Source organism: Lepidochelys kempii, chromosome 9 (assembly GCF_965140285.1).
Source record: "Lepidochelys kempii isolate rLepKem1 chromosome 9, rLepKem1.hap1, whole genome shotgun sequence".
Classification (NCBI taxonomy): Eukaryota; Metazoa; Chordata; order Testudines; family Cheloniidae; genus Lepidochelys; species Lepidochelys kempii.
This window is the reverse complement of record NC_136388.1, coordinates 47,541,401-47,555,710: the sequence shown is the minus strand read 5'-3', so window position 1 is coordinate 47,555,710 and position 14,310 is coordinate 47,541,401. Positions and strand designations below refer to the sequence as shown.

The 14,310-nt window shown below is 42.4% G+C and overlaps 1 protein-coding gene across 4 annotated transcripts in view; it reads right to left on the bottom strand.

The window, feature by feature from the left end:
* The window catches only part of IWS1 (interacts with SUPT6H, CTD assembly factor 1), a 29,400-nt gene that overhangs the window by 4,234 nt on the left and 10,856 nt on the right, over positions 1–14,310 (bottom strand). For all 4 annotated transcript variants that reach the window (XM_073360177.2, XM_073360174.1, XM_073360176.1 and 1 more), the window contains 9 exons: positions 11,485–12,547; positions 9,915–10,110; positions 8,934–8,991; positions 8,223–8,323; positions 6,717–6,867; positions 4,863–4,945; positions 3,764–3,893; positions 2,422–2,539; positions 1,321–1,432 (listed from right to left, as the gene is read on the bottom strand). In XM_073360177.2, the coding sequence (XP_073216278.1) occupies positions 1,321–1,432; positions 2,422–2,539; positions 3,764–3,893; positions 4,863–4,945; positions 6,717–6,867; positions 8,223–8,323; positions 8,934–8,991; positions 9,915–10,110; positions 11,485–12,547 (2,012 nt within the window). The remainder of the gene's footprint in view (positions 1–1,320; positions 1,433–2,421; positions 2,540–3,763; positions 3,894–4,862; positions 4,946–6,716; positions 6,868–8,222; positions 8,324–8,933; positions 8,992–9,914; positions 10,111–11,484; positions 12,548–14,310) is intronic.

Genomic DNA, 14,310 nt, shown 5'->3' with positions numbered 1-14,310 from the left:
AGGTTGCTCTGGAGATGTATCTATGAACTATACAATAAAATAACTCCCCCCGCCCCCCACAATTAAAATAAGATCCAACAGCTCAAACAGAACACAAACCAACCTAAAGGAGTGCTACAAGGGCAAACCCCATAACTCTTGGGCAAATTCACTCCAAATAAAAAGGGACCAAGTCTATTTAAAAAAAGTCTTCACAGATACAAAAAGTTTGCAGAACAAAGGAGGAGGCCAAAACCATAAACAAGAGTAAGTCTGCAAAAACAAGTGGTGGCTTGTAACTTAGGCTGACCCAACTGCCAGATGATGGCAAAGCAAGAAGCAATTACTCAACTTCTTAGAGCCAAGATTATGAATAGCAATATTTACCAATACTAAGTCCTTCAACCATACTCTTTGGCATGCTGGCACTCAGTCTAGATCATGGAGAGCAGGCATAACCAACACCACTGCTACTCTCAAGGAACCAGAGCAACCACTTGGTGAATTTCAAGTAAAGAGTGCTATAGCAACACATTACAGGAATTAACCTGCATGGGATTCCTGGTTGTGATAGCAGCAACAGAATGATTATCACGTCTGTCTGAGAAAAGGAGTAGATTTTCTGGATAGATTAAAATAACAGCAACTTGACTACTGTCACACATGGGGCTTCATGCTGAGAGAACAGTCAGGAGGGCCCCAAACTTAGAAAGGAAAACCTCTGTTCATTATCCAGTGTAGAAAATCTTGCAACACATTTTAAATTGGACAAGGGTAAAGACAACAGCAATCTACTAAGGGGGAAGGATTGCTTAGAGCAGGGGTGGCCAACCTGAGCCTGAGAATGAGTCAGAATTTACCAATGTACATTGCCAAAGAGCCACAATAGTAAGTCAGCAGCCCCACATCAACCCCGCCGATCAGCACTTCCCTCTCCCTCCCTCCCCGCACCTCCCGATCAGCTGTTTTGTGGCATGCAGGAGGCTGGGGGGGAGGGGGGAGAAGGAGGAGGAGCGAGGGCATGGGAAGGGGTGGAGTGGGGGCAGGACCTATGGCAGAGCAAGGGGTTAAGCATTGAGCACCCCCCTGCCACATTGGAAAGTTGGCACCTGTAGCTCCAGCCCTGGAGTCGGTGCGTATACAAGGAGCCACATATTAACTTCTGAAGAGCCACATGTGGCTCTGGAGCCACAGGTTGCCACCCTGGCTTAGAGGAAGCCTGCAGGTTTCCCCTAACACTTCATCTAGCAAGTTATCTGATCTACCATATTGGTCAGATTTCCTAAACAGAGTCTCAGATTCACAACATTCTTTTTGCCCATCCATATTTACAACTCCTACCTGCTCAATCGCCTTCGCTGAGGCATCTGTTCCAAATCCCTCTGCTCCCTTTCCTCCCTTGTCATTCCTTTGTAGTTTGAGGTAAGGCCAAAGATGGGTCGAGACCATTCATCTGTAAAAAGAAACATTTCAATGCAGAAACAGTATCACTGGGCACCTATGTTTTACCTACAGGGAAGTTCAATGGGTCTAAATGCAATTTGCAACACCTTAAGGCAAGTGTTTGTGCTGCTTGTCTTTTTAACAAATAGGGTTTTAACCACTTTTAGTGTCTCATATATGTCAGAACAAAGTGACTTCTGAAACCCAACCTATCTGATTATAAAGTGAGTTCTTGCCCATCTAGAGGGCTTTGGAAAAAGTATTTAGTGTCATGAGTGTCAAGGAATTACAACGCGTCATAGCAGATGTGGTTTCAGATAATTAAGTCTAAGATTTTGTCATGGATACTTCTAGTGAAAAAGTCAGACAGGTCCTGGGCAATAAAGAAAAATGCACAGAAACGGTGACCTGTCCCTGACTTACTAAAAATATCCATGATAAAATGGGAAGGGCCTTGGCAGCTGCGAGGTGGCTGGGAGCTGCGGGGTCCCCCCTGTCCTGCTGGCCGGAGAGGTGCGGGGTCCCCCAAGCCCTGCTGGGCGGAGAGGTGCGGAGAAGTGCGCTGCCACAGGTGGCGGGGTTGCCTCACAGCTCCTTGCCACTGTGGGAGGTGGCAGGACCATGCAGCTCCCAGCTGCCGGGGCTGAAGTCATGGAGGTCTTTGGGAGTCATGGATTCTGTGACTTCTGTGACCGCTGTGGCAAAATCTTAGCCTTAAAGATAAGGTATACCTGTTCTGCTCCATACAGACTATAACTTACAGTCCTTCAGGTTTTATAATAAAAACAAAGACTAAATGTAACACAATGTCTTGTCAGAGATTTGAACATGTAAAGCAATGTTATAGATATTAATCTACAATCATATAGATTCTCTTATATCACCAGTTCAATTTGCTCTACATAGAAGATAAAATCAGTGTGTGGAGGAAACAGAGGTTAAACGCTAAAATAAGACCTCCATGAGCAGACATGGTGTCGTAGGGGGAGATTTACGTACTGATTAGCTTCCCTGCCATGTCCTTGTTGGGTCTTGACTCCTTGGGGTGCTTGTAGAGGTACATCACAGCTCGCCCAATTCCACTGTGCTTCAGGGTCTCTTGGCTCACACTAGGCAGCTGGAGGACAGAAAGATATTCAGTAAACCAGGAATGATCTGATCTTATTGGTGCCAGATAGTAATAAAACTAAGCCCAATAGTTACCTATACAAAACTGAAAGCAGAGTATATATTTTGTTACTAACTTGCTATTGTCATCATAGCTATAAAAGCACTCCAGAGACCTTTTTTAATCAAACAGCAGTCTTGGAACTGCAATCTACCTCTAAACAATTAAAGGTTGTTGTTCTTATTTCTCTCGACATTTGGCATGTTAACTTACCCTGACAATTTTTCTTACAAATATTAACTTTGTTTCTTAAATAAAGTGGTCTGAAGTTCCTAAAAGAAAATACTCTTTTGTTAAGAACCCACGATCATATTAATCTGGCTCTGAAGCAATAGTTTGTTGATCATGACAAAAAGATCTCTCTGTGGGTTGTTTCTCTCAGTTTTATGGCCAGGGATTAGCATAATTACTTGTTTAATAGAGTAAATAAGGGAAAAATTAAAAACAGTGATCAGGATTAAAGAACTGAAGTTTCCTAGCTGCCCTCATGCCAAGCTTTGTTCAGCCAGACAACATTTATACGAGATAGAAAAAATCTCTTACAGCAAACTCAACATTTGTTTCTGAGTTTGCTCCTCCCTAGGCCTCCCACTATGGTCAGTTGATAGCCGCATCCATACTGCATCTCACTACTACCTGCACATGCCATTTCCTGAAATGTATATTCTGGGTTAAAAGTTCATAAAGGCTCATCAGTAAGGCTGCAAATCTGTCACGGAGGTCAGGGAAGTGCAACAGCCGGTGCAGCTTGCCTGAGCTGCTCAGGCAGCCCCCTGGCCAGCCGCACCAACTGCTGCTAGGGCAGTCTCAGGCTACCGCGCCTGCGCGCCCACCCCCCTGTAGCAGCAGCAGTAGTTTGGGTGGGGGGTTGGGGGGTCTCAGGGCTGGGTAGGGAGCCTGCCAGCCCCCTTCCCCCTCTCCTTCCTCCCCCACTGCAGCGGGGGTCCTGGGCCACCCCTTGCCCCAGAACACCCAAGTTTTAGTCAGGGGTATATAGTACAAGTCATGGACAGGTCACGGACCATGAACTTTCCTGTACTGCCCATGACCTGTCCATGACTTTTACTAAAAATACCCATGACTAAAACGTAGCCTTACTCATCACTAACGAACAGATTCAACATGCAGGGTGCAAGTCAGTCGAAGGCAAACAGCTAGGCACCAGCTTCTAACCTCTTGCAGGATCTTCAAGAGCTCCTCACGTATCTTTAGTGCTGGTAGACTCCGATCTGGAAGAGGGGAAAGCCACTCTTTGATGGCCGACATCACACCACTGTCAATGAAAGTTTCCTTAAGATCCTGTCTGGAAAGTTTAGAATAAAGGAAGGTCAGAGTTTCAGGAACAGCTATGTCCTACTTCAGAGAACTGCTGAATTCAAGCTCTAAAAAACACCTACTCCTCTTGCTGCACAGACACATCCACTTACAAGACTTGGGCCTTGCTCCTGGTTTCTCCACAACAGAGACTACTCTATAGTGGCTCCCGAATACAGGGAAAGTGACCCCTTCAATCTCCTCTTACTCCAAAACTTATGACATAAGCCAGTGGTTCTCAACCAGGGGTCCAGGACCCACTGGGAAAGCCACGAGCTAGGTCTCAGGGGGTCTGCCAAGCAAGGCTGGCATTAGACTTGCTGGGGCCCAGGGCAGAAAGATGAAGCCCCGCCCTGAGCCCTGCCACCTGGGGCTGACACTGAAGCCTGAGCAACTAAGCTTTGCAGGGTCCCGTGGCATGTGGTCCCTGGCAACTGCCCTAATTGCTACTGCCTAATGCTGGCCCTGGCTTGTATATGGAGAAAAACAGCTGTTGTGGCACAGTGGGCCATGGAGTTTTTATAGTATTTTGGGGGGCCCTAAGAAAGAAAAAGGTTGAGAACCCCTGATATAAGCTACAGAACTAAAGGAAAACTTGTTCCAAACAGCAACTGAGATCTATAAAACTACTCAAACTATTGAAAGAAACCAAAGCTATCAAGCATCTCAGCAAAGATTAAACAGGGGAAAGCCAGACAGCCATTACTTCACATGTAATGTATGTGGTTTCTATACATTGTATCCTCAGCATGGCAACACATTTTAAATCATTTCAAGATAAGGGATTTTTTTTTTTAAATTATCTTTCTGAAAAGCCACTTAACTCCAGCACATTGTAGCTAGAACAGAAAGGAATCTGGTTTTTTTAGCACACACTCAGCATCACCAGAGAGTTAATATATGTAGCCTTCCCAATATTCCGCAGGAGAGTAAGTAATGGGTAGAATCAAACACTTACTTTTTAAGGTGCATAACTACAGTTGGTAGCAAAGTTAACTTTTTTAGTGCTGGTTTCTTCTGTGTATTCAGCTGTCTATCTTCCTGTGGGGAGTTCATGAAGAGAGAATTTCAAAGTAAGTCATTCAAAAGAAGAGTACAGTAGCAATAAACCCCAACTCTTCAGACATTCATAGCAAAATGATTTGCCTTTTCTTGCAGTAACATGGCTATCTGGGAAACGATATTAACCCTTGAAGGAGGACAATTCACTAATTGAGATGTACCCAAACCCCAGTTGTGGAGCAACTCTTGACTTCATGTGGCCCTAAAACCTGCTTTAAAGAAAGATTTCTCTAAGGAGTCTCAAACTTTGGTAGTCAACGTTTTCCTTAAAAGATGGTAAATATGAAAGGGGAAATTCCCAGAAAAATGAATCACTTTTTCTGCTTCAGTTCCATTGTAATTCCAGAACCTAATTTAGAGTTTTGTAACAAGTTCTGCACATTATACATGGGTAGCTAATCTCTAGAGCTATTTAATAAAAGACACAAAACGTCCTACTCAAATAATACATTAGTTATATAAAATGTAAGTATAAAGGCAACAAAAAACATAAGACAACACACATGTGTTCTATGTAAAGAGCTAATTTAACCTAGAAGTTTTGGGCAAAGCACAACACATTACATTACTAAATTTACCACCACCCAGATACATGCTTGGGTACTTCAGAAAACCAACAGAAAGATGTGGTCCCAGTTCCAAAGGGCTTATTATCAAAGGCTTTGATCCTAAAAAGATTTGTGTGAAGGGCCTGACTTCACACATGCAAAGAAATCCCATTACAGTCAACAGACCTGTGCCTTGGTCACCTCTCATGTTGACTAATACAACAACTTCCTTTCCCACCTCTTACTCTCAAGACTATACAACATGCTGGAATTGAAAATCTTTCTTCTTTCCAATGTTCCAACCTTATCACTCTATTTGAGACACTTCACTGGCATCTTATCCTTACCATCAAGGCTCTACACAGCTTTCTTCTACATTTCATTTCTCATCTTCCGGACTTTTCCCTCTCACGTCTGCACCTCCTGTTTCTTTCAGTCTCACTTTCTCAATGTGATTCACTGCCTTTTCCGCCATCTTGTAAGCCTGGAAAAGTCTCCTCCTTCTCATGTTTCAAACGACTTAATTCCCTCCCTAAAACTTCTTTGGTTACCTTTACAATCTCTACACTACATATCCTCCCTAGAGTACAACCTTACATAGATACTCAGAGCCAAAAACGGCAACAAAAATACACTAAATATGCATAATCTGCTTTCCTTGAGAAAGGATGCAGCCATCAGCTGTTCCTTTCCCATAATTCTGATGTGTTGCCATCATCTACCATGGTGTGCTGTTATTAGCAATGCTGTAGGTAATCTAAAGAAGGTTTCAACCCCAAGAAGCTTATCTAGAAGAGCAAACACACAAATGGTGCTATATATTCAAGTAATGTTATAATAAAATTAACATTGATTGAAACTTGAGAAATACACTGAGTATCCAAGGTAGCAGACATAAAAAAAACAAGTAAATACATAAAACTCTAGACATAACTGGCTTAACAAAGTTAAACAATTTTTAGTAGTTAGACCATAAGCACCAGTTTTATTCTAATTTTCAACAGCAGAAAACTTTGAAATTCAGATAAGCAAAAGGATTCTTTGATGCAACAGTAAAGTATTTGGATATTGAAACTTTCAGCTGTTCGCAGCGTACTACTACTGAACATAAGATTGCTTCTTATATTATGCTGAAAACAATTACTTTCCCAGTGAGCAGAAAGGGAACTTAACCAATATTCCTGGCACATGAGAAAACTCACCTCTGCAGCTTCATTCATTTTAACAATCATAGCACTGACTACATCATCTGCATCACTAATAAATGTCCCACCATCACGATTTCGTCTGCGCTTGCCACTCATGCTCTTCTTTCTTTGTAGCATCATCTCAAAATCTGACATGAAGTCCATACTGAAATGCAGGAAAAGAGTTTACTAAAAGTGTGATTAGGAGCCTTCCCCTTTCTTTTCTCTATCTGCAGGTAACAGTTTTGCACACTTTTATAATGCAATCCATCCAAGGATCTCCAAGTGCTCTACAAACACTGAGCAAGCCTCATTATATCCTTGTGAGGTAGACAATATCCATACCACATAGTGTGAAAAACTGGCAGAGAAAGAGGCTAAGTGATTTCCATGGTCTCACAGAAATCTTTGTGAAAACTGTATTAGCTTTCTTCTTCTGAAATACAGTTTTCCACTAAGCTTATGCATATTTCTCTCTCTCAAACTCCCAAGGGAGATATTATAAAAATTGTACTGTATTCTATGGGTTTGGTGTGGTTACATTTAGCAGGGTTTCTCACAGGATGGGTAAACAAAGATTGTGAGTGATAAGCGATCCAACATCGACAAAATCTACAGTAAGAACCTTACGATTGTTGAAACAACCAAAGAACATACACGTACAAAGTCCAGAGTTCAAATCTGCTAAGATTACAAGTGAAAGTAGGAATATTAACCTAGTCCTCACCACAAATTTTTGTCAGCCTTCTCAAGACACTACACAGCAATATTGGCCACTTTTGAACAGAAGATGCCATTTTTGAACAGAATGTAAATGGTATAGAACTGGATTCCTGTGAATTGTGGAAAGGCTACATTGGAGAGAGGTGTGTAGTCGATCCTTATCCTATGCACTGGTTTATAGTCAGGAAATAAATCCTATTTTGCTCACCTGCCCATAGCAGCAGTATGAAACTGACAAGGATCCATTTCACTCTGCTGTACTTGTAGGGGAAAGGCTCTATGCTGAAGCAGCTGCAACACAGATGTGGTGCTCTGTTACTAGAGGAGAAATATGCAAAAGCATAGGAAGGAAGAGGAAACATACTGATTGTATCTCCTTCAACACCTCATCACCTGAACTAGTAGAATATCACACCTATGCCTCCAATGTTCCTACATGTAGAACTTCACCAGTGGGCCATCAAAAACTGAGAATGAACTGATTAGATGTCAGTTTCACTCAGCTTCTGATGGGGAACTATCCTCCTCAGGAACAGCACATGTGGTTTGCTATGGGCTCAGAAGTCACTGACAAAAGCAGGTTAGAAAAGGAAAAGAAAGAGGAGCTGATTTGGTGGCCTAGTGGCAAAACATGTTACTTGAATGAGGTCCCTGGCCTTTCTAAGCCAGCAGGCAGCCCATTCAGCCTCTGAGGATCCCTGTCACATGAAATCACATGCTGGATGGTGGGAAGGGGGATATATAGTTGTCTGAAAGAAAATAAAATTAACCCATTGCCATGTCTACACATGGACTTACTGTTTCCCTCTTTTGATGTTGTCATCAGAGTCTGAATCATCTGCTGTCTCTTTCATCTCTGCCTCGGCTTTCTCTTCTTCCAAATCCTCCTGGTTAAAACCCTGGTGGTAAAGTCAGTGCAAGTCAATGTGGGGAGTTATTTTTGTATATTTACTCACATCTTCTCAATTTACACAATACATGCACTCTCTTTTTACTGTTCTCTTCTTCATGCTAGTCTCTAAACCCAGGCCAACGCTTTTCTCATCTACAACAAGGATTCTTACACAGACAGTACTCTCCAAACAGCAAGCGCTGACAAGACCACCTAATTCATGAACTGCCTCAATGAATCTGAGACAGACTCAGGGCTTGTCTACACATGAAAGTTATTCTGGAATAAGGTAAAGTGTGAATTTAAAGTGGAATAACTGCTCTGGATTAACACAACATACAGACAAGCTTCTAAAACAATGGGTAGCTATAATGCTGGCCAATGCTGTCTCATTGTTTCCTTGTGCTCCCCCATTGGTCTATCTGTATCCACCTGATGACCTGGCTTATACTTAAGATTGTAAACTGCTTCAGGCAAGGACTGTCTTTTTGTTCTATTTATACAGCACCTAGCACAATGGGGTCCTGGTCCATGACTGGGGCTCCTAGGCTCCTAAAATATAAATTAATAATAATAAAACTGAACCAGATCCATTGTCCAGGGGTTTACATACTTACTGTAAATTCCTCCTCCTCTTCATCACCAGATTCACCAAATATATCTGCAATCAGGTTCCTGCAAAAGTAATAGTAATATGCTTATATTCTCCATTTCTAACAGATAACCCAAGAATAATATGACAATGACTAGAACAAAGCTTGCTGGGCAATTACTAATGTAATTGTCGGAATATCAGAAACCTATAAAAAAACCTAACGTGATCTTCCTGTGGACATTCATACTGTTATTGGGACTCATCCTTTTTTATTTGAGGCAAACCCCACTGTTCATTAACCTATAACAGGGGCAGGCAAACTTTTTGGCCTGAGGGCCGCCTCAGGTTTCCAAAATTGTATGGAGGGCCAGTTAGGGGAGGCTGTGCCTCCCCCAAACAGCCAAGCATGGCCCAGCCCCCTATCCGACCCCCCCCCACTTCTCGCCCCCTGATGGCCCCCCTGGGACTCCTGCTCCATCCAACCCCCCCTGTTCCCTGACAGCCCCCCGGGGACCCCTGCCCTATCCACTCCCCCTGCTGTCGGTCCCCTGACCGCCCCCGGACCTCCCGCCCCTAACTGCCCCCCCAACACCCAATCCAACCCCCCCTCTCCTTCCTGACTGCCCCTCCAGGGCCCCTGCCCCCATTCAACCCCCACCCTCTGACTGCCCCGACCCCTATCCACGCCCCTGACCACCCCCCAAACTCCCCTGCCCCCTTACTGCGCTGCCTGGAGCACCGGTGGCTGGCAGCGCCACTGCACCAGGACAGGCAGCTGCGCCGTGCAGCACAGAGCACCAGGTCAGGCCGGGCTCTGCAGCCCCACCGCCCAGAGCATTGTGCCGGCGGCAGGCGAGGTGAGGCTGAGGGGGGACAATAGGGGAGGGGCCGGGGGCTAGCCTCCTGGGCCAGGAGCTTAGGGGCCGGGCAGGACGGTCCTGCGGGCCGTAGTTTGCCCACCTCTGCCCTATAGGAATTCACATTTAGAAAGAAACTTACTTACTCTTGTTCATTTCCTGATTCACTATCACTCCCAAAAAGATCCTTCTCTTCTTTTTTCTTTCCAGCGCTGTCCTTGCTCTCCTCCTCTTCTTCACTATCTGATGCTACAGCATTCTTTTTTCTTTTATCAGATTTCTCTGATGCATCGCTATCAGAGTCTTCCACATCTGAGATGATGCGTCCTTTCTTTGCAGCTTCTAACACACAGGAACATATTACAGGACACAAAGTGACTAAGTTGGCTCAATGACAAGTGGTCCTCCCAGCTAGCTACCTTGTGGCAAGAAAAACTACTAGACAAGGGAGAGAAATGGAAACTTCCCAATTCTTCTTTGACAGCACTCTTTTTTTTGGTGGCATTCCTAACCATGTCATCACTGATACTAATTTTTAAAACATAAGCTTCACTAAAAAGTATTTATACACTCCTGCATGTCTTCTCTAAAGGGAGGCTGTCATCTTCAAATCTAGCGAATTCAATAAATAAAGTGATTTTAGATGCTACACTTAACCTAGAGCCCTCCTGACAATTTTTGTAGTTTTACCATCATTTTCCTATTTTCAAAATTTTGTTTTTCTCTCTCCCATTGTGTGAAAAACCCACACAGAGAGGAGGAAACTGTCTATACAAGGATAACAGTGAAAGTGACTTTATTCAAAGTGCTGTCAAATGCATGGAGTGAACACATTGCAAAAAAACCCAAAAAACTTTTCTCTAATCTCTTATAGTTCCAATAAAGCTGTGTTACTTGTAAATTAGAAATAAAAATTAAGAGAACAGTACAATTTTTAGCAAACGTTCCTTTTGAGTACAGTTATCTAAAAACTGCTTGGTGGAGTTTCATATTTATTATCTCTCATTTAATCCTACGTGAAAGCTACTTAATTTTCAAGGAAAAAATTTTCTTTCTGCAAGTCTTGAACACTCAGTTTGGAGTCTAGAAGTCAAGTTAGATTCTCTCTTGCTCATGTAACACCAACAATAACAATTCTGTAAGAAGGTACTGTTTTTACAAAGCCACTTTTCAGGGTAGAATCATTCTTGAAGAAAGTGTATGAAAAAAATATCAGCTGGGATACTGTTTAGTGGTTCATAGATTAGCAGGCTACATACATCAAGAAAAGGAGTTGCTGCCCCCTAGCAACTGCTCCTACATAGAACAGGGTTTCCAGAGAGATCAATCTGAAGACAGGGCGCTGTCAACCCCAGGCAGTTAGCTACATCGAATTCCTATGTGAAAAATGGACACTGAAAAGAAATATTCAAAAGACTTCTGAGTAAGTTCACACCTAACAATATAGGCAGAACATCTATTTTATCTGGGGATCTCAAGCAATATAGTTAATAAAGAGGTGGGAAAAGAAAATACGCTAGAATGAACTTTTCCAGCAAACGGTTTGGAAGCATTTAGTGTATACCTTCCCTCTCCAAGATATGTAGCCACAACTTATGAGTTATTAGTTTAAATTATTATTTAAACCAAAATTTGATCCTTGGAGAAAGAGCTAGTTATCCATTACCCAACTGTTGCTCATATAGTTCTGATGGAAGTAAGTTAGTATTTCCTTACGTGTTTTCTCCTCATCCTCGCTGTCAGAAAAGACTGCTGCTTTCCTCTTGACTCCCTTGTCCTCATCTCTCTCCTCATCTTCATCGCTGTCTGTTATTTTCCGTCTCTTAGGACCTTCCCCCTCACTGTCAGATGCATGAAATCCTTCTCCTGCCTGCTCGCTATCTGAACGCCGAGAGTCATTCTGCATTGCCTCTTTCCCATTCCCGTCACTGTCATCAGACTCTATTTTTTGTTTGCATCTGGGAACATCTTCAATCTCAGAGTCACTTGCAGGATGTTTCTGAGGCTCTTCGTTCTCAGAGTCACTAGCATGAACTTTTTGGGGCTCCTCATTTTCAGAGTCGCTGGCTGCATGTGTCGGGGGCTCCTCATTTTCGGAATCGCTGGCTGCATGTGTCGGGGGCTCCTCATTTTCGGAATCGCTGGCTGCATGTTTTGGGGCCTCCTCATTTTCGGAATCGCTGGCTGCATGTTTTGGGGGCTCCTCATTTTCAGAATCGCTGGCTGCATGTTTTGGGGGCTCCTCATTTTCAGAATCGCTGGCTGCATGTTTTGAGAGCTCCTCATTTTCAGAGTCACTAGCTGTATGTTTCAAGGGCTCCTCATTTTCAGAGTCACTAGCTGTATGTTTCAAGGGCTCCTCATTTTCAGAGTCACTAGCTGTATGTTTTGGGGGTTCCTCATTTTCAGAGTCACTAGCATGACCTTTTTGATGATCCTCATTTTCTGACTCACTATTCAGATTCTTATGGGGATCCTCATTTTCAGAATCGCTATTGTGAATTTTTTGAGGTTCTTCATTTTCAGAGTCACTTGCATGGTGATTTAAGGCATCCTCATTTTCAGAGTCACTTATATGATGAATTGGATGGTCCTCAATATCAGAATCACTGTCTTTGTCCCCATGAGCCCCTTCATTTTCTGAATCACTGGCATTGTGATTTGGAGGGTCCTCATTTTCAGAATCACTATCTTTTTGCCTTGGGGTGTCTTCATTTTCAGAGTCTGTCATGTGATGGCCTCTAGTTTCGCCATCATCTTCCCCATCACTTTGTTCATTCTGGAAAAGAAAAACAATCCCAGACAATTGTAAGTTAAGAAGCACAGTAACACAAAGAATAACTTTCCATTTGCTTAAGTGTGGCAACCTAAAAATATTTTAAACACAGAAATAAACAGACTATTATATCACAGCGCTCCTCCATCAAATGAGTCAAAGTGATGAAAACATTAAAAGAAGATCCGCATGAGAATTCTGTCCACTTTATTGTCCAATAATCTATTTAAGCCAAGGTTTAAAAAAATAGTGACTTTGAATACCAAGCCTGAGACACTTTAAGGGGCCTGATTATCAAAGGATGCACACACAGCACTTTCAGAAAATCAAGCTCATAAGGTGTTTTAGTTTGGGCTCCCAAATACTGAGCCATCCAAAATCACTAATCACCTTTGAAAAATCTTGGCCTTAAGACTGTAAACTCCCAAAGAAGGGATTGTGTTGTTTGTATAGAATAACATAACATGTACAGTTACTGTTATTCTTTATATTATAACATATTGCAAAGGGGGGAAAATGGGTTTGTGTGTTGTTCTTTAGGGCTTGTCTACACTACAGGGGGAGATCAATCTAAGTTACGCAACTTCAGCTATGTGAATAGTGTAGCTGAAGTCGACGTACTTAGATCTATTTACCGTGGGGTCCACACTATGCGATGTCGACTGGAGATGCTCTCCTGTTGACTCCCCTTGTGCTTCTCGTTCAGGTGGAGTACAGGAGTCAATGGGAGAGCGATTGGCGGTCCATTTAGCGTGTCTAGAGTCGCTAAATCGACCGCCGATGCATCGACGCTTCAAACCCCTGGTAAGTATAGACAAGCCCCTAGAATGTATAAAGAAGGCCTGAATTTTACTTTATTTTTAATCCTGCTTGCTGTGTTATATTAGAAATTCAGGTATTGTCTGCTCTGGAGAATTATGACTGGAGATCCACTGAATGGATATGTCAAGAGGGTGAAAGCTTAACAGAGAAGAGACTTTTAATCAAACTTTTAACAGTAGTTTCTGTTTATTTTTATTAACATGTTTAATTTCAATGACTAATGAACATTTTGGGGAAAGGACATCTTTTTTAAAAGATTCAACACCTCTGCTCTTTCAATGAAGCAGTGAGCTAACAATATGTCTCCTCAGATATCCAGGAGATCACTTAGCAAAAAACAAAGATGACCAAAGCGGACATTACTGATACTTAACTTAAGAAGTAAAGCAAGCCATTTTTAAACCAATCCTATCAGGTCTTTTGTATGTCACAAATAAATGAAACATGTCACACACCCAATTTTTTAAAAAAAATCTTTTGAATATGAATGCTGGTAAGAAGGTCTAACGTTTTAATTTATCCTGGATGGAAAAAGGAAGTTTATATAATCCATTTTCCCACCAGGATAAAAACTGAATATTAAATTTTCCTGTTAAAAAAAACCCACCATTATCATCCACGCCTTCAGAGAGACTTTTCAGACTTCAATTCCCTAGATATTATCCAATTCAATAGTTCAGCATATCAAACTTCCAATGCCAGAATAAGCTTGTCCCCTCCCAAACAGAGAATATAGCACAGTAAAAATAACTCAGTTGTTCTTTCTACAGCACTGATTCAAGTGGGACATCTCCACTTCTCACTAAGTTTTTTTCTCTTGCCTAGTCTAAACTTTTTCTTCCTTAGCTTTAGGCTCCATGCTCTACCATCTTTACAAAATTACTAACTTCTCTCTTTTGTTTATTTACCATGAACATATTTATAGACATATCTCCCCCCACATC